At 36.6% G+C, this 22,486-nt stretch overlaps 1 protein-coding gene across 1 annotated transcript in view; it reads right to left on the bottom strand.

The window, feature by feature from the left end:
* The window catches only part of LOC127857532 (junctophilin-1-like), an 81,053-nt gene that overhangs the window by 9,987 nt on the left and 48,580 nt on the right, over positions 1-22,486 (bottom strand). Inside the window, 1 exon segment of the mRNA XM_052393953.1 lies at positions 1,810-2,611. Coding sequence (XP_052249913.1) covers positions 1,810-2,611 — 802 coding nt within the window.

Here is a 22,486-nt window from a genome sequence, read left to right as displayed (position 1 = left end):
GATGCCAGAAGAGTCACATCGGACTAGTTAATCACAACCTAATAAATATCAGGTAGTCTGATTTGTAACCGTTTTCTTTCCGAAGTTAGATAATTAGCTCCTTTTGTTTTTTGAACACGGAGACCGTTCGCAGGAAAATAGAGATTCCATGTGTTCATTGAGCGGTTTTCTGGAATGTACAGTGACGTCACCCCACGTGCTTTGCTCTCGTGCAAGTAAAGTCTGATTGGGGAAAAAATGTTGTGGAGACTGACAGTTGGTAGAAGATTAATTCCAATGCAAACCACTTGCGGTATGACTGCAATTAAGATTCAAACGCAAGCAATTTTCGCAAAGTAAATACAAGCGAATAGCTTAAGGTAGTATCATACGAATACAATTGTTGATTAATTATGCAAATAGGCAATTGTACTTAACGTATAAATGCCATACTATACAGCGACCATTCAATTAACGGGCATTTACAGTTCTTGCACATAATAATTATATCATATGCACAAACAGTTTTCGTTATCGATTCGTCTGATTTATTATCGTATTATGATTATGCAGATGTCACGTTACTTTTGGAGATATCACATTACAACTTTTGTTAAAGTCTTAGTATTGAACTAAATTAACCACCGTACGACATTGCTCCGTTTTGACCTACGAAAAAAATTCTAGGTGATATCATTTTTATAAAATATGATAAAAGCATACTTATGGGGACTACTGCAACAGAACCTGTAGTTTGGTACCATGTAACAGTCCATATTCATGTTAATAACTTCAAAGAAATTTTGAAGTCAAATATTGTCGAAATTATCCTTAAAATTGTAAGACGACGTAACTCCTTCGTATAAAGAATGTTCTTATTCCGGGGAAAATCTCTCTTGATAATTTAGTAGATGACGATTTAACATGTTTTGCTTTAAAAGCCCATAAACACTCACATAAACGAATATTTCGTACAATATTTCGAAAAATAAAGTTAACACATAAAGCATCAATGTTCACTATAGCAATAGCCAAATTTTCAACACTAGATGTGGTACGGTAACAGAGATTTAACAAGATACAAAATACTTTTTTTTTCTTTTTTTTATGACAATATATTCAACACATGTTCATGTACCCAGTTAATGTTCGAGTGTTTTATGAATACATATCGTCGAACGAAATTTAAATGAAATACATTTTTGTATATTCGGCCACAAAAAATATAAACGAGCATTTGTATCTTGTTAAATCTATGCTACCATACCACATCTGTTGCTATAAGAAACACTGATTTGTTATGGGTTAACTTTATTTTACGAAATGTGTGTGCCAAATATTCGTTGATTTTGAGTATTTAATGAATAAAGAGTGATATTATGTAGACGTTGTATTGTAACGTCAAACCGCATGGATGTAAATCTACCCTGAAAATCATAAGAATAACGTACATAGACTTGATGGGTATGTGCGAACGGCAAAGGTATATTAATAGTTTCGTTGGTTGATACAATTTTCTTTTGAAATCTACATGGCATAACGTTCAAAGTACAAAACTAAGGCATGGGTAATGGGGCGCTCTGTGCATGTTGAAGTTGATGACGGATGTATATTCTCAGTGTCAGCGACACTTGATATTGGAGTTGATAAAAACGGTTTATTTTTAATTGTGCATAATGTGAATATAACTACATGTATAAACCTATGCCTTTAAGGTTACATTTGAGGAGCAATATATTGACACTTTAAAACAGTTGTATTCAGAGAGATCATGGATATTTCCAAACAAAAGATTGACAGAAAGTTCGAATGAAATTAGTGTACTCTCACCTGGAGATGGCTATATCCGCTTTCTGCAGAGCGATCTGTGCACCCCGCTGCGCAGACAGAACCGCGTTATCCACGCGTTCACGTAACTTGGAAGTCCGAATTAAAAACAACTTTGTTTTCTTTCCTGATGATATTAACACGTTGTTTTTGTATTTCCCCTCTTCCCTAGTCCCCTCTTTAAACGTCGTAACACCGTATCCGTATTTCATGTTGTTAAACCATTCACCTTCGTACTTTAATCCATCAGAACGTTCACTTATTCCAAAGCCTGAGCGTTTATCATTCTTCCATTCACCCATGTACGTCTCCGTGACGTTGACGTCTGTGATGTCATCCTGACTGACGAAGCTTAGGTTGCTGTCCGTGTACATGGACGCGTTCGTCATCCCGCTCTGGGTCGACTCTGCGCTCACGTGACTCAGGCTACTGATGGTGCTGCGGACCGAGCCCGTTTGGCGCTTCGGCGAGTCGTTGATGTCACCCGTGGACTTCTGCTTTTTCAGCCTCAGCCCGGACATCAGCGTCTTCCGCAAGCTGGAACGCCCTTGTTTGTCGAAAATAGATCTTCGCCTTACTGGTGGCGTCTCGTCGCTGCGAGCCTTGAGAACGAAGCCGCCGCGGGACTCGTCTAGCTTCTTGTCCCGGTTTTTGACGACCTGTTCGTCCTCGTTCTCCGAACGCAGTGACGTCAGGGACGCTCGTAGCGCCTTCGGGCGGTAATGAGCCGCCAGACCGTAGGGGACGCTTTTGCGAACGCCATAGCCATGACGCATCCCTTTCAGCCATTGACCCTGGTATGACCCTGCAAAGTATAACTATTTTATTTTTTTATTGTCACATATATATATATATATAATTATATTGATTACATATCATTCAAATTAGTAAAATTACATAACTTAGACGTACTAGCTGAAGCTTTATTTGAGCTAATGGTAAGCGAATTCAAAATTGCTAGTTCAATATGTTTCGGTTGTGGCATAAATCTGTACTTCATTATTAATTAAAAGTAACGTACAAATAATATTATTTGCTACAGTCGTCAAATGGTGTATTATTGATTATGTGCAAAAGTAGACATTGTGTTCACCTATTTCGTTTTCTATCTGTAATGAACTAAATTACTCTCTTCGCACGTTTAATTGTAACCAATCATGTTTAATAAATTTCAAGCTATTATTATGAATGCATTTGCTCTGTTGCTTCTCAAAAAGAAATATATCTGCTCGAATATTTGCCCGGCCGTGTACCTAAAATTATCTAGAAAACGGCAGTGTAATTCAGTTTGCCAATCTCTGCGCATATCGTTCCATCTTAAAATCGTTAATAAATCTCCCGATGTTCTCATCTGTGCGAGGTACATGTACATACGTACCCGTTACCTGTCTTCCAATATTAATGTAAGGAAGATTTCTCATAATTGTTATATTAACGATGATATGTATACTGACATAAAAGTGAAGAATGTCACCTTGAAAATGGTTGTAAAATCGTCAGGCGACAACTCTTTCGAAAACAACAAGATGTGTTTGTGAAACACAATGTCCCCCTTATATGATGTTTGACCTTGATGGATGACCTTGACCTTGTGAAGGATGACCTTGACCTTTCACCACTCAAAATGTGCAGCTCCATGAGATACACATGCATGCCAAATATCAAGTTGCTATCTTCAATATTGCAAAAGTATTCATAAAATAAGCGATTTGGGCCACATATATTTGACCTCTGACCTTGAAGGATGACCTTGACCTTGACCTTTCACTACTCAAAATGTGCAGCTCCATGAGATGCACATGCATGCCAAATATCAAGTTGCTATCTTCAATATTGCAAAAGTATTTATAAAATAAGCAATTTGGGCCACATATATTTGACCTCTGATCTTAAAGGATGACCTTGACCTTGACCTTTCACCACTCAAAATGTGCAGCTCCATGAGATACACATGCATGCCAAATATCAAGTTGCTATCTTCAATATTGCAAAAGTATTAATAAAATGAGCGATTTTGGCCACATATATTTGACCTCTGACCTTGAAGGATGACCTTGACCTTTCACCACTCAAAATGTGCAGCTTCATGAGATACACATGCATGCCAAATATGAAGTTGCTATCTTTAATATAGCAAAAGTTATTGCAAAATGTTAAAGTTGGAGCAAACAGACCAACAGACCAACAGACAGACAGGTCAAAAACAATATGTCCCCCACTACTATAGTGGGGGACTTATAAACAGAAAAATAGTTTGCGTATCATTTCTCTGCCTGACTTGTCATATCATTCTGGTATTATAGTCTTATAAAAAAGCAGTATACAACGATAATAACTTCAGAATAGTTTTTGTTGCAACTTAACCCAATGGGATTTTAGAGCGATGTTTGCCGTTGACCAAGTCGCCGAACAAATACGTAATTTATGAAATATATCTATACACCAAAACTAGTAGTGTCTTATGAAAAACCATGTAACGTATATAGTATAGTAATATAAAATTACATAACATCTCCCTAGCAATTATGTAAGATAGATAATATTGTGCATTGCATGACAATAGACGTCCAAGTTTGCAATAAAACATGTTTAAATCAAGCTTACAGTCGTCTGACAAACCGTTTATTCAAGGTTTTGTTTGTGCCGGAGCGCAGCTACAGGTACGTACGAGCTCACGCCATGTTCGGATACATTTCAATGGTTATAATGCATCAAATGAACTTTCAACACTATCTATCTTTCAAAATATACATTAACTTTTGGTTTTATTTAATAAAACAATCAATGTACTTAAATTAATATGTATATTTGTTATTGTTTATAATACATTTAGCGTGTTTTTATCAATTAACACATTTATGCGTCTGGAATTAGGGACTAAGCAAACGCATGATGCGGCGTCTCATCAGGGTCTGCGCTGTTTGCTTAAAAGAATTTCTGAAAGAAATATTATAAATATAGAAATAAATACATGTATACTAGACATCCTAATTCTGGAAATAAATTGATCCAATTTAGAAAGATGGGAGAGTCCACTAGGCATAAATAGGTTAATGTATATCTCGCATATCTTATTTTAGATATTTTTAGTCGAAAGATAATTCTAGGTCAGCAATAGCGTTAAGTTGCGGTTTCCAGACAGGCTGACCGCGTTCTGACCTTGACATTGTGACCGAACAGCGAGAAGGAATGTTATGAATTTTATTAAAGATAAGTCACGATTGCAACGCTGCAACGGTGACTGATATAAGGTTCAATACTGACACATGTTAAAAGGTCAATTATGAAATCTATCAGGATATCGATTAAAAATACTGATATAGTATAAGTATTCTAGTGCACAGTCACTGAATACAATATAGTAGTAATTGTTCAATATAACAACACCGCCTTTAATATAAACAACTCTGGTGCTGCCTTAGTGCCAAATATGAAGGGACACACACAAACTATACTATAGTATTGATTATTAGAGTTGATTAAGGAACTATTGTATCCGCTGAACTTTTGTTATGGGAATTAAAATGTTCAAATTAAATGTTCCATTTATACCAACTCGATCGAGATATCATTAGAACAAAAAAGCAAGTTAAACGAACACCGGGCACACATTTTACTTTTCAAGGTTTCACGTTAGCCATTTAAGAAAAACTGCTCTGCCCCTTGTTGGAAATGTTTATAACTTATTTCTAAATTTTGCAAAGCACGAACCGAGGGCATATAAATACATCCATTTAATGTCTCGTAGTCTAAAGAATAAAGAAATTGCAAAAATCTACACACCAATGTCGAAGTGCATCAACTGTATATTGCAGTCCAAGATACCACTATATTCCTGCTAAGATTCTTTTGACATTGAAGTGGTGTTTTTGTTTTTGAGCAAGCGTGACCCATGACTTCAGCCCGACTCAATAATATTAACTGTTCACGAAAATCCTTAAATGAATACAAGACAAATAAAGCAGATACAAACACGATTAAGGCTCAACTACTGACCTTCAAGTATTACCCGTGAGCAAGTGGGAGTGACTTTTGCCTTCTATAAAACGTCTCCATAGCCTGATTGAAGTGAAGTTTAATGAAAACAATTCGTAGGTACTAGTATACGATTTTTGGAGCAATTACAAAATGGAGGCTCAAATGTTTGACTTTCAGATGTGACCTTGACATTGAACCGGCCGTTTGTACAACGCCTCAATAACCTAAAATATGCCGCCAAGTATCATATACATTCTTTAATTAGTATGGATTATCCATCGAATACAAAACTGACAGCTCACACTTTTGACCTTTAAGTATTTTGGTATTGAGACGGCATGACCGACTCACATCATCTGCACATCCTCGCCATAACCAAAATATTGAGCCGTGTTTCGTCAAAGTATTTAACGCGCAGATGAGAAACGGGAGGAAACAGGTTTATAGCATTTTACCTTAAAGAACGACTATAAGCCGACATGAATGTTTCAAGTCATTTGATATTGTCTGACGTCACATTTAAGCAAATTTTCATGAAAATCCTGCCATGGCTATAGTAGTTACAGACTCAATCATTTGACCTTGTAGTATGACTTTAACCTTGAGTCATCGAAAATATCTCGCGCCTTCTGAACAGCGTCTCAATGACCTTAACACTTAGAGATGTTACCTGAAAATATGTATACGGATATACGAGACACGGGGCTCATCCATTTGACCTTGAATTGGATCCGGATTGACTGGTGCCGTCTGCACATCGTCTCAATGCGAATAACATATGAGGAAAGTAAAGACAATTGCACAAAGCACCACCCATCTCGGTTTGAGACTGACGATCAGATCAGTGACGTGCTACGCACAACACTTCTGCGCTTTTATTTCAACAACATTTCACAAATTGCAACACATCTATTATCTCAACTAATTAATCGAAACAGAACAGCTCTTGTAGTGTATGTGCACATTTTCTAAATGCCACGGACCAGATGCATACCAATGCCGACTATCTGACGACTGTGCAGCGTCAAACAACGGAGGAAGACAGCAGATTGGTCTTAAAAATGTGCTGCTTGTAAAAGAGATATACAAAACCTGCAAATTATTGCGGTGTTTATACGATGATGACGATTTTAGAGCCTTTATCAAGAGCATGCAAGGAAATATTGAGTAAACGCTTATATGAAACGAAAGCCAATTATGTCCATACTTGTGATACATTTGAATATTATCTTACACAGAAGTCAATGTTGACAGAAACAATTGCCTGCATTCAGGAGGAATATCATCTTAACCCATTTATGCCTAGTGGACTCTCCCATCCTTCTAAATTGGATCAAATTATTTTCAAAATTAGGGATTTATAGTATATTTATTTCTATATTTAGAATATTTCTTACAGAAATTCCTTTCAGCAAACAGCGCAGACCCAGATGAGACGCCGCATCATGCGGCGTCTCATCTGGGTCTACGCTGTTTTCCAAGGCCTTTTTTCTAGACGCTAGGCATAAGTGGGTTAAGGAAATGCAAAATAAAACTAAAACCTATGAGCCGTGCTCTGTGAAAAAGGGGTTTTATGCATGTGCGTTTAGTGTCGTCCAAGGTTATCATGTGCAGTCCGCACAGACTTATCTGGCCGAGACTTTCCGCTTTGACGATATTTTCCGTTTAAAGAAAGTCTCTTCTACGCAAAAATCCTGTTTAGGCAGAAAGTGTAGTCCCGGATAGCTTGTGCGGACTACACAGGCTGATCTGGGACGACACTTTACGCATATGCATTTAACCGACTTTCCGGCTCAATTATCTTTTTTTTTAACTTGAATCATACTGAGTAATGAGTGGCCTTGTGTTTCCCACAAAGTATCGATTATTATGTATGTGGTGTTAAAAAAGAGCGCTTATGACATAAAGGTTTTCCAACAAATAAATTGTTTCCAACGCCGAGTCCTTCAAAATAGGATTCCGTGGGGCAAGTTCGTGATACTGCATTTAGAATTTCGGTTTTAGTTTTGTTAAAGTTGTAATGCATACTGCGACAATATTCGAGAACTTGAATACATGTAAAGCATTTATTATTATAGGATTCAGACTTTAGTCATATAACATTGTGCAAAATATTTACCCTATGCACTAAAACAGACACAGTTTAGCTATGAAGAGCAGTGCGAAGACAAAAAGTTAATCAACGCTGTGTGAAATAATAAGCAGATGTTCGTAAGGTATGTGCCTCCAAGATGTCAGAAACATCATTTGCAGGAAACATATAGAATATATGCGAGAAAGACCACAGGAATTTTGGCGAGTTATCATTTTCGTGACTCGTGCATGATATTCCCGCGCGTTGTGGCACGTGGCCAGGTATTAGAGTGCGTCTTTCACGTCGTCAGCCTGCGCACTAGATCGTTTGCGCACTGGGACTAATTGATTGGTTCTCGTATTAACATCACACCGGATTCGCATGCAGCAAAAGTAAAAACCCACCTGTCGCCGAGCTGGTGATATGAAAACCAACATAAATTATTAAAAATATATGTATATAATCTGCGATATTTACTGGCGGCGCTTTTTTGTTTTGATAATTAAACCCATACGATTACGAAACTGTCATTTAATACAAGGAAAGCTAAAGATTGTATCGAACATATCCGTTTTAAAACAGACTTTACAATTAGCATGCAACTGATATTAACGTAATTTAGCTGGAAACAAATAAATGGGTTGTGCTCTGTGAAAAGGATGTTAAATGCGTAAAGTGTCATCCCAGATAAGACTGTGCTCTGTGACATATAGCGTCATCCCAGATTAGACCGTGCAGTTCGCAAAGGCTAATTAGGGACGACACTTTTCGCCTTGATTATTGCTCAGAAAAGACTTTCTTGAAACTAAAAATATCATAACAGCAGAAAGTTTCGTCCCTAGTTAGCCTGTGCGGACTATACAGACTCATCTTGGACGACACCTTACTACTTACGGACATGCATTAAACATCCTTACTACTTACGGACATGCATTAAACATCCTTACTACTAACGGACATGCATTAAACATCCTTACTACTTACGGACATGCATTAAACATCCTTACTACTTACGGACATGCATTAAACATCCTTACTACTTACGGACATGCATTAAACCACCTTACTACTTACGGACATGCATTAAACCACCTTACTACTTACGGACATGCATTAAACCACCTTACTACTTACGGACATGCATTAAACCACCTTACTACTTACGGACATGCATTAAACCTTCTTACTACTGACGGACATGCATTAAACCACCTTACTACTTACGAACATGCATTAAACCACCTTACTACTTACGGACATGCATTAAACCACCTTACTACTTACGGACATGCATTAAACCACCTTACTCCTTACGGACATGCATTAAACATCCTTACTACTTACGGACATGCATTAAACATCCTTACTACTTACGGACATGCATTAAACCACCTTACTACTTACGGACATGCATTAAACCACCTTACTACTTACGGACATGCTTTAAACATCCTTACTACTTACGGACATGCTTTAAACATCCTAACTACTTACGGACATGCATTAAACATCCTTACTACTTACGGACATGCATCAAACCACCTTACTACTTACGGACATGCATTAAACCACCTTACTACTTACGGACATGCATTAAACCACCTTACTACTTACGGACATGCATTAAACCATCTTACTACTTACGGACATGCATTAAACATCCTTACTACTTACGGGCATGCATTAAACATCCTTACTACTTACGGACATGCATTAAACATCCTTACTACTTACGGACATGCATTAAACCACCTTACTACTTACGGACATGCATTAAATCACCTTACTACTAACGGACATGCATTAAACATCCTTACTACTTACGGACATACATTAAACATCCTTACTACTTACGGACATGCATTAAACCACCTTACTACTTACGGACATGCATTAAACCACCTTACTACTTACGGACATGCATTAAACCACCTTACTACTTACGGACATGCATTAAACATCCTTTTCACAGAGCATGGCTCAAATTATTATCATATTGTGGTAACAAGTATGGACACCAAACACAGTTTGAACAATAGTATCAGTACAACCGATGGATGCTTCTTGATACCGATTTGATCGCTAACTGTTACCTTGACCCAAAACCAAGGGGCATAATTCATAGTATGCATTGGCAAACTTAAATATTTTCTATCAGGTATACGTGTGATAAGTAAATCAATATCCAGTCAATGTGGACAAGACAAGCACACAGAATAGTTTGAGTTGAAATTCTGGTTCATGCGCGACATGAAATGCATGTCATAAACATACAAGATAAGTATTGATGCAAAGCATCAAAGGGCGTCGGGAATTTCAGTGTAAAAGGCACTCAATGAAGTTACATGGAGCGATTTTTTTCTACTGTAAATATTAATATATTGGCCGATTATATTAAACAAAATAGAAAAAGATACTGGTAAAACCATTATCTATAATTTTGTGTTATAACCCCCAAATAACCATTATTTATGATGTTGTGTTATAACCCCCAAATAACCATTATCTATGATTTTGTGTTGTAACCCCCAAATATTTCATAGCTCATTTTATTTAGATTGGTTTTCTTTTTTTTACTGGCATCCGTGTGCAGTTTTTATTAATGGAACAGAACTGTGTAGGGTTTAAAAAATCTGCTTCATCTTGTAAGCGTAATTTCATATTTTTCTCAACCTCAAGGGGAGATGATTCTAAACTTATGCTTACGTTGCTCATTTACGATAAGGGTTGAGTACTCATTGATGAAAACGCTAAAAAAGTTTGAAAAAGAATGAAGGAAAACTGTAAATTGCATGAAGAAGCTGCATTTCACATTACTTTGAAATTCAGTGCGAGATCATAATAGATTTATTGCTCCTATATTCATCATTTTCAATAGGGTTCGAGTAATACTAATATAAAACACTTAACAAGTTTAGAAAGATTCAGACGAAAGTTGTGAAATCTTTTAAACAAGTGGAAATTGTTTATTTTGTCAAATTTAATAGAAAAAAATCTGGACTTATTGCCCCGATGTTTCTCATTTTCAATGAGGTAAAAATGCTCATTGATATGAAGACAATGAAAGTTTGGAAAGAATCTGATGAAAAATGTTGACATAATCACCTAACCAAGCAGTTTTTCACTTTTATTTTTAAATTCAAAGAAACATTATTCTGTACTTATGGTCCGATATTGCTCATATAGAGTTTGGGTTGGGTCCTCATTGATAAAAAAAAACATGTGCAAGTTTGGGAACAATCGGATGAAAATTTTGGACTTCGAACAACGATTTCAAAATTTCTCAAATTCTAAGGAAGATAACTATGGACGTAATGGTCGGATAATGCTAAAGGGCCCATACCACCTGGATAGTATAATACATGTCGCGCTTCGCGCTCTATATGTGGTTCTTAAAAAAAAAACTCCGAGGAGTGCTTGACACGGGAAACGGGTTGCTGGGACACAGCTCCTCCTTGATAAGCGGCTGCTTCCTTTATCGCAACTCATTGTTACAATCAATAATACGTGTCGCGCTTCGCGCTCTATATGTGGTAGGGATAGTACTTAGGGCCTATGATAGACAACCATAAAAATACATGGATAATAAATGTGGTGTTTGCATTAATTTGTAAATATAAAAACAAGTGTTTTTTTATATAAGATATTTAAGTATGTAAGAAATTTTAATTAACGTTGTCACTACGCGGCATCCATTAATTTTAATAAAAATGTCCACTTGTAGTAAAATGGATTTTAAAATATCTACATAAAATAAAGCTTTATTAAATTTATTAACCTGACTGAAAAAAAATGTCAGCCGCCGAACTGTTCCGTTCGTGCCGGAACCCGGAATTGAATCGGGGGCCTTTAGATGATTGTTGCGTAAACAACTTCAGTCGAACGCTCTCCCAACTGAGCTATTCCGGCTGACATTCACTTATGTACTGCTATTTGGTGAAGTTGTGTATAGCGATCGTTATTATATGTCTATTAATAAACTAATACATTGTACGATTTCGTACCACTACGCCTTCCAATAAACTTGCTTGCGCGATAGGTCGTCAAATATCGTACTACATTGATTCTCCACTAAATAAGCAAATTAGAAAAACCACAAAATAAATATATTTTGATTATGTTTTGTTTTTATACAAAACCAGAAAGTTTCGCGTATTTGCCCAGTCCTGTGATCTTTCCCCTGTGATCAGTTGTAGATCAGTTACTAATTAAAACAATTAGTTTTGCATTATTGGCAATAAATGTTGTAACAAATGTAATAGGCACAAATGCAGTACTTATTTACACTTATTTACACAAAAAATCACCACTATGCAAGATATTCTTAAAACAAAAATATATACATCGATCCGTAAAATGACTTCTCCTCCCATAAGCGAAAAAAAAATGCATTACATACTAGTCGCCGCTCTCCAGAGCGGCGCCAATTAAACAAGGGCTGTTTGTAAAACATGCATGCCCCCCATATGGGCTGTCCGTTGTACTGGCAGCCATTGTGTGAATACGACTTTTGTCACTGTGACCTTGACCTTTGACCTAGTGACCTGAAAATCAATAGGGGTCATCTGCAAGTCACGATCAATGTACCTATGAAGTGTCATGATCCTAGGCAAAGGCGTTCTTGAGTTATCATCCGAAAATCATTTTACTATTTCGGGTCACCGTGACCTTGACCTTTGACCTTGTGACCTCAAAATCAATAGGAATTATCTGCGAGTCATGATCAATCTACCTATGAAGTTTCATGATCCTAGGCATATGTGTTCTTGAGTTATCATCCGAAAATCATTTTACTATTTCGGGTCACCGTGACCTTGACCTTTGACCTAGTGACCTCAAAATCAATAGGGGTCATCTGCGAGTCATGATCAATCTACCTATAAAGTTTCATGATCCTAGGCATATGCGTTCTTGAATTATCATCCGAAAATCATTTTACTATTTCGGGTCACCGTGACCTTGACCTTTAACCTAGTGACCTCAAAATCGATAGGGGTCATCTGCGAGTCATGATCAATCTACCCATGAAGTTTCATGATCCTAGGCGTATGCGTTCTTGAGTTATCATCCGGAAACCATTTTACTATTTCGGGTCACCGTGACCTTGACCTTTGACCTAGTGACCTCAAAATCAATAGGGGTCATCTGCGAGTCATGATCAATCTACCCATGAAGTTTCATGATCCTAGGCGTATGCGTTTTTGAGTTCTCATCCGGAAACCATTTTACTATTTCGGGTCACCGTGACCTTGACCTTTGACCTAGTGACCTCAAAATCAATAGGGGTCATCTGCAAGTCATGATCAATGTACCTATGAAGTTTCATGATCCTAGGCCCAAGCGTTCTTGAGTTATCGTCTGACAACCACCCGGTGGACGGACGGACGCACGGACGGACCGACCGACCGACATTAGCAAAGCAATAAACCCCCTCTTCTTCGAAGGGGGACATAACAAAACACATGTGGTCAGCGTGTGGCTATGGTAACAAGAAACCGTCGGAGACGTGTGATGCTCCCCAAAGTTTTTTGTCACAATATTGCACTATATATTCAGATAAAAGGAAACGTCTTGAGGGCACAGTAGTTGGGGGGACAATAATTTTTTATAGAAAATTTCAAAGGGCCATAACTCTGTGAAAAATCATCCGACCAGAACCGGCTGACAATATGCACATCTCCTGTTGGTAGTGAAGCTTCCTATAAAGTTTCATTGAATTCCGGTCATTAGTTAATGAGAAATAGCCCGGACAAAAATTGTGCACGGACAGACAGACAGACAGACAGACAGACAGACAGACAGACAGACAGACAGACAGACAGACAGACAGACAGACAGACAGACAGACAGACAGACAGACAGACAGACATACAGACTGACAGACAGACAGACAGACAGACAGACAGACAGACAGACAGACAGACAGACAGACAGACAGACAGACAAATGACAGACAGACAGACGCACACATGGGGGAGCATAAAAAATATTTTTCATTCAAAATGATGTTTTTGCTAATTATTAATATAATAGCCACACGCTAACCACCTGTGGAAAAGACAAGCAATTGTGCCAAAGTTTACATGTACATTAGGCGTTGATTACTCGATATATGAATTGTGCTAACGGGCTCGAAGATACAAATGGCTGTCCTAAAACTTAAAAATATATCCAACCACGGCTTAATAAAATTGCCGACAGTCACAGCAGCTAGCAAATTAATGATCGAGTGGCAATAATTGCCTGACAAGTCATCCTGCTCTCTACAGTATGTGAGTGCTATCAGAATAGGCTGGGTGCTGCAAATACATGCTTATGTAACCCATTTATGCCTAGTGGCCTCTCCCATCCTTCTAAATTGGATCAATATATTTCCAAACTTTGGGATGTGTAGTATATTTATTTATATATTTAGAATATTTCTTACAGAAATTCCTTAAGCAAACAGCGCAGACCTTGATGAGACGCCGCATTATGCGGCGTCTCATCTGGGTCTACGCTGTTTGCCAAGGCCTTTTTTCTAGACGCTAGGCATAAATGGGTTAATTCGATCCTGAAATCTCAAGCGAACATGAATATATTGTTTCAAAAATTGAATATTTACACAATCAAAAATGGAGATTATTCAATTAAAAGTTATCACACAAAAATGACGCCTCAACAGGAGTATTGTTTATTGTAAAAACGCTGCATAAGTATAATTATGTATTACATTTTACAGAATTAATAATTTTTCGTTCTGAAATCTTTGGCCCAATGTAGAACGCTTGGATTATGAAAGGACATATCGACATTCATGCAAACAACAATATGTATAATTATATTGTACGTGCTTCTGTTATGTACATGCACGTTCAAACAATTGTTAAATAACAATAGTGAAGAAGAACAAATGAAAATGACACGAACGGTAATGTAGTTGGAGAAAAAGTCGTATACATGTAGCAACTTAGTATAACATAAAAACGAATTATAAAAACGTGTATTATTCATATAGTAAATGCTATTTACAGCAAAATTCTTCACCCATTTTCTCAGACGATAGAAGTGGGTTATAACCACTAGGACCAATAGTTATATTAATACATTAACAAAACCTAGATACCATACAAACAATCGTTTGTTCGTCATATTAATGAACCGCTTTTACTAACACCTTGAACACAGTACATGTATACATATATTTCACTCGTCAGCGATCATTGGACGCTTTATTTTATTGACATTATGTTAATTAGTTTAGCATTGCTAATGAGCAAACTCTATTTCCTCAGGACAAAATCGTCGTAGTAGGAAAACCTAAAGGCAAAAGGCGATTTTGGAAAATTAAGATTCGTCTGAAAAGTCTGATCTCAAAATTTGTGTCGCCAGAATTTGCATTTGACGATTGAGATCATTAGAATAGCAATTCCTTTTATGCAGAAAGCCACATTTACGTAATTAAAACTGCGACCCAGAATTTTCTTGGAATAGACAAATAGATGCTTGTTATTGACCAAAAGATACTGTAATCGTTACCGCACGCAATAAATGTGAGTGCCTGTTGCAACAAAGGTTGCGACGCTTTTATTAAAAAGTACAAGAATTGCATTAAAAACTCTGAACTATCCTTCAATATTATACACTGTGCCAAAAGCCATAATATATCACTGCTACATATTCTATAACAAGAGGGCTGTAATGTTACTGTGACGCTCATCAAATACAAGTTCTGCAAAGTGTTGAATTGTTTAGTTATAAATGTACGTTAATATATATTATTTTTACAGATTTTCTAGCACACATTTGGTAAACTTGCATAAATGAAGAGTGAAGCCAATCCAAACGGTGGATACCAATATATTTCATTTTCTATTCAAATGAAAGGAGACAAATTGTCGTTTATTCTGTCCTGAATTATTTTTTTATTGTCGTCCTAATACACAAAATGAAAAAAGGAAATTTAACCATACCCTTAAAAATAAATAAGGGATTTAAATGTTAAGGTTTTAATCAAGGTTCTCTCTTTTAATATAAATAATCAATTTGCAGAATTCAAAAATGTAGTTTAATGGCTGATGTTTTATTCGTAAGAAAGGACATTTAAGCTCCCTTGCGTGAAACATTAAACTACGGATACCGTTAGGGCCATCGTGGTTACACAATAAAATCCGGAAGGCGACAATGCGATAGTGCGATTGTACAATGGCGACAATGCGATAGTACGATGGCGACAACGAGATATTACGATGGCGACAATGCGATAGTGTAATGGCGACAATGCACCAACGCGAAAGCACGATGGCGAGAGTGCGATAGTACGATGGCGGCAATGCGATAGTACGATGGCGACAATGCGATAGTGCGATAATACGATGACGACAGTGCGACAATACGATGGCAACAGTGCGATAGCACTATGGCGACAATGCGATAATGCGATGACGACAGTACGACAACGCGATAGTACGATGGCGACAATGCCAAAGTACGATGGCGACAATGCGATGATACGATCGCGACAGTGCGATATGACTATCGACTTGTCGCCATCGTACTATCGCGTTGTCGCATCGCATTGTCGAAATCGTACTATCGCATTGTCGTCATCGTACTATCGCTTTGTCGCATTGTCGCCATCGTACTATCGCATTGTCGCCATCGTACTATCGCACCATTGCATTGTCGCCCTCTGGATTTTAATGTATTACCACGATGGCCCTAACGGTATTCCGTATTAAACGGGCTTGTTCAAAACTAATATGGCTGTTGTGAATTTCGTCATTAAATTCCTCATTTTGACAGATTCACCGAAATAAGAGAGCTTACGTAAATTATAAGCTCATAAGATTTTAACATTATTTACATGAATGTTTGCCTTAACGGAATCTGTGCAGGGATCGGTCGGATAATTTGTTTTTATCCCTTTCGCCTCTCCTCTACACTGGCAGTTATATATTATCATCTTGCGCATTTTAGCTCATGTCAGCAAACACAGAGTTGATTTAAACGGAAACAACAGAAGCACTCAAAATTATAAAATAGTTTCGCTTTATGATTTTTTCGATTATATACTAGTATCTTGAAAACATTAACGTGACAATTGTGGAATTCATAAGCAAAAATGACATGCATGTGTTTGAGTTGTTTCTCATATTTGCATTTGGTTTAAACCGTACATATGTTTATGTAGTTTAATGCGGCTTTATTTACGATATATCGCCGTTTGGGCTACCTACACAAGGGCGATATATCGTGTTAAATATATCGTGCGTCGCCGCGACTGTCAATAAAAATATCGTGCGTCGCCGCGACTGTCAAGAAAAATATTGTGCGTCGCCGCGACTGTATTTTTTTTTTCAAGTATCGCTTCGGGATTCTAGTGTCGCCCTTGATGAAAGAAGTGCGAGATTATATATGGCACTATCCGGATTCCGGATTCAACGGAGATAAGTGAAAATTGCATTGTGCAAACAGCATCAAACCAGAGCAGCCTGCGATTAACTCGCAGTTTGTTCAGGTGTAATGCTGGTTGCTTCTCATCAGTATCTAAGGGTTGGGTATGAAGCCTTTAAAATTTGAATCTAGTAAGAAAGGTTTTTAATGAAATTTATCCTTCATAGGGACTACATACGTAAAAAAAACGTATCTAAGTGGTAAAGGGTTAATATATTCACGCATAACGGTCGGTGTCAGGCTGATATAATTGAGCTCTATCTTTTGTAGAAACTCATCACAGGAGCATTCTATCAAATTTTTACTCGATGACATTGAACGAAATTGACGACGACGTCTGACGACGAACAATGCCGGTCACAAAAGCTCACCGAGCATTTTGAGCTCCGGAGAGCTTATAATGACCACAGGTGGTTAGCGTGTGGCTATGATATAAATTAGTGAAAACATCGTTTTTAATGATAAATAATCATATTATAACGAAACATTAAATTTTATGAAAAACAATTCACTATCAAATATAGTTATATATATATTTGATAGTGATTTTTTTTTCAGAAAAGATAATTTTTCGTTATTATATGATTATTTATCGTTCCAAAATGATGTTTTCACTAATTAATATCATAGCAACACGCTAATCACCTGTCATAATGACGTGCTGTTATAATGTTTAAAAACACAAAACAAAAGAAAACAATTCGGTTACTTTTATTAGTCACGCTCCTAAAATGGTACACGATGCTAACACATAAATAAGAATAAACGATCCAATGAATGACGTTTTCTTCAATACTGATTTAACAATAAAAAAAACGTTCTTTAACAATGCTATTTAAAGGATAGATCTGTTTAAAAAAAGATTGGTTCACACGAAAGTCGTGATTATTCACAAACTATGAAAACGAAGCGAAGAATGATATCGATTCTAACAAGAGGCACAATTTTCTCCAAATAAACGCGTATTTTTTTACAGTTAAGGAACGGACGTTAACAGCGTAGACTTGATGCTCGTGTCATTTCAGTAATATGCAACGTGCGATAATGACAAGGTTATAACAATGAACGCAGCACGGCTGTCGTAACGAAGACACTCTTTGTCATGAATATCAATTGAGTACAAAACTTTTTAGAAACCATTAATCAAACAACATTAAATTGTTCTTGGAAGCGAACGTTGTTTGCTCTAATTCAAAAATTTCAATGGCAGTCAGACACACATGCTACGTATAAGAGTTTAAGCAAATATAAGTAACGCAACAACACTTTAAATAGAATCGTAATTAGTAAGAGGTGTTGTTAAATACTCGGTGGTAAAATAAAAAGTTAAGTTGAAAAACATCACAAGAAGACACCTATACGAAATTTCGTATACGTGTTATCAAGTGTGTGCAGTAGATCTAGTATATTATCCAAAGTTAGCAGCGTGAATGTATGAAAAGGGTGCAAACTGGTGGTTAAATTGCATTGCAGCAAAAACGACGCGCTAATCAATTATATTTACAGCAGCATTTATTGCATGTTCATATTGCGTTAGGGACTGTATTACAATACTCATGCGACTCGGCAAGCATGTGTGATCATGTTTGACAGTTCCAGAAACACCGTTTGAACAACTTAAAACGTATGTTATGTTATAAAATAAATAAGAAAAGTTCGTTAATATTGTTCAAATAAACTTTAGAATTGTGTTTATGTTTCGGACTGATAATTTGTCGTTTTACATTGGAATAATTTGGTACACTTTGTTCAGATAAATAAAGATTATGTTTTCCCATGCATTTCCGGATAATAAAGACACGCAATGCTGATGGCGGGTGTGCCGAATAATTTCGTAAACGACAAATTTAACCCATTTATGTCTAGCGTCTAGAAAAAAGGCATTGGCAAACAGCGTAGACCCAGATGAGACGCCGCATGATGCGGCGTCTCATCAGACTCTGCGCTGTTTGCTTAAAGGAATTTCTGTAAGAAATATTCTAAATATAGAAATAAATATACTATGACATCCCTAATTTTGGAAATAAAGTGATCCAATTTAGAAGGATGGGAGAGTCCACTTGGCATAAATGGGTGAAGATCTCAGAGGAAAGCGTCAAGTGAAGTAAAAACAGGGGAAACACAAACTAAAAGCCTTCCATGCTTATAATGTGGATTCACGTACCTTGATTTTCACCAGATGAAAAGGTTTCTTCAAATAAAAAAGCATACATAATTATAATATATCATTAGGGGTTAGGAAATCAGACACATTAAACGATTGTGTAAGGAGATTATTGTATTATTTCATTTAGTTTTTATTAATAAATTAAACAAAAAATGAAAAATTGATGCAAATAATTTTTAAAAAGTTAAAAGAAAATTATTTTATAGCTTATGTTTCCCCTGCTTATAATTTCCACAAAACATTGTATATAAATGTATATATATAACTATAATTGGAACGGGAAAGAACATAATATACCTCTTAAATATTACATTAAATGCTACATTTCAGGAGACTCAAATTGCTATGCGCACATTGATCTTGCATAAATAATAAATCGGTATCATTTACGCACTAATTTTGACATAATTTATACACGTAAATACAAAAATGAATAGAAAAATAAAATGATATAAAATGCTGAAGTTAATAGATTGCAATCAAAGCGCTAAAATACCAAAAGTAAGTGCATACAATATGAATGGCAGTTAAGACAATTGCTTACATATAAAATGGACTTTATACTGCTTTTTTGCTGAATTGAAAGATAATGTGTGTGTTTTTATGATTATTACACGTTATATTTTCTCCCTTTGCTCATAAACATTAGACGGATATCTCATTCACACGTTGGAACAGTCAAATTGTCTCACAAGACATGATTTTGATTGAATTGTTCCCCGAGGCCGATTGAGGGAAAATAATTTGACAGACTGTTCCTTGACGTAAATGAAATTTCTGTTTTATTATCTATTTCTTAGAACATAAACACTAATTAGTTTAATTTTATATCCGTTCTTTTTTCTTCAAACAACGTAGTAAATGGGTTAAAATAATCAATACTGTGATGCCATTTTGGATTAGAATGAGAATGCGCCGTGGAACAAACTGCGATCTTGTTAGGTCATTTAGCTGACGAGCCTTTTAATAGTCATGACGACTAGAACCGTCACGGACAAGGGCCATTTTGACCAGCTATATTACTAAAACACAATGTTTTTATGGCATTATGTATTTAGGTTATGTATTTATGACAAAAAATCTAATTATGGACAGCATTTTTCCAGCACTGTCGGAGTGTAACAAAAACCAACAGTAAAAAAGGGAAATCTCACGTTCGAATTGATTGACAACAGTACATAAACAGACTATCGCCTAAAACCTAAGGCATGAGTTGGGACAAAAGAGAAAAACTCCTACAATTTATAACTAAATTTCATGAAAATATGTTTGCTTGTTTGACTATTTTTATACAATCGCTTCAAGGTTATAACGATTCCAACTGTGCTTATATGATTTTTTAACTAAGTTGAATGCATGTATATAAGTGTTATTATAAGTTATGAATTCTAAGCACAAATATGGACAATATGATTATTGTCTCAATACCGCGGATATGGTCGAACAAAAAATTATTTTAAGGAACACCCCAGCATATTGCTCGGTCTCACGAGCCTACTTGACGAAACGTCAGTTACACTGCCGACAATATCGCCAAAGCACATGAATAAAAATAAGCGATGAATATAAGGTAAATGGTACATTTTGTTTGAGTTTATATGTCAGTGATATAACATAAAACCCTGAACAAGTTTACCACAAACTTCAAGATAATCACAATTGTTCTAACTGAAAGAGTCGTGGAACACACATGAACGCTTGCTGACAGCAAACACAAACACGCGTGATGGTGCGAAGGAGCTGCACTGTATCATGCATGAGCTGCACTGTATCATGTATGAGCTGAACTGTATCATGTATGAGCTGCACTATATCATGTATGAGCTGCACTATATCATGTACGAGCTGCACTGTATCAGGTATGAGCTGAACTGTATCAGGTATGAACTGCAATGTATCATGTATGAGCTGAACTGTATCATGTATGAACTGCACTGTATTATGCATGAGCTGAACTGTATCATGTATGAGCTGCACTGAATCATGTATGAGCAGCACTGTGTCATGTATGAGCTGCACTGTATCATGTATGCGCTGAACTATATCATGTATGAACTGCACTGTATTATGTATGAGCTGCACTGTATCATGTGTGAGCTGCACTGTATCATGTATGAGCTGCAGTGTTTCATGTATGAGCTTCACTGCATCATGTATGAGCTGCACTCAGGGTTTTTTTCCACTTTTTGGGAAGATAGCCCATGGCTTTGGAATTGGGAATTTTATCGGCATTTTCATGAAATTGGGAAAATTAATTCATTAGCTTTTTTTTCCGCACGAAAAGTCCACTAATTAGGGAAATACTAAATTTGATATGACACTTTATAATCATTAAAATTAAAAGAACAAAATCATAAAATACTTTGTTAGATGTAATTGAATTAAAATTGAGATAAAATACGCATAAGACCATAAGACACTTCTTTCTAATAAAAAAAAAAAAAAAAAAAAATATTTTTTTTTTGTTTTTTTTTGGAAATTGGGAATTTTTTGCCACATTTTGGGAAAAAAGTATACTTTTTGGGATTGGGAACATAGCCGAATTTCGGCTATAAAATCGGGCCAAAAAAAACCCTGGCACTGTATTATGTATGAGCTGCACTGTATCATGTATGAGCTGCACTGTATCATGTATGAGCTACACCGTATCATGTATGAGCTGCACTGTATCATGTATGAGCTACACTGTATTATGTATGAGCTGCACTGTATCATGTATGAGCTACACTGTATTATGTATGAGCTGCACTTTATCATGTATGAGCTGCACTGTATCATGTATGAGCTTCAGTGTTTCATGTATGAGCTTCACTGTATCATGTATGAGCTGCACTGTATCATGTATGAACTGCACTGTATCATGTATGATCTGCACTGTATCATGTATGAGCTGCACTGTATCATGTATGAGCTGCACTGTATCATGTATGAGCTGCACTGTATCATGTATGAGCTGCACTGTATCATGTATGAGCTGCACCGTATCATGTATCAGCTGCACTGTATCATGTATGAGCTGCAGTGTT

Source organism: Dreissena polymorpha, chromosome 14, assembly GCF_020536995.1.
Source record: "Dreissena polymorpha isolate Duluth1 chromosome 14, UMN_Dpol_1.0, whole genome shotgun sequence".
In the NCBI taxonomy this organism is placed as follows: domain Eukaryota; kingdom Metazoa; phylum Mollusca; class Bivalvia; order Myida; family Dreissenidae; genus Dreissena; species Dreissena polymorpha.
Note: the sequence above shows the minus strand (reverse complement) of the source record. Positions and strands in the feature narration are given on the sequence as shown.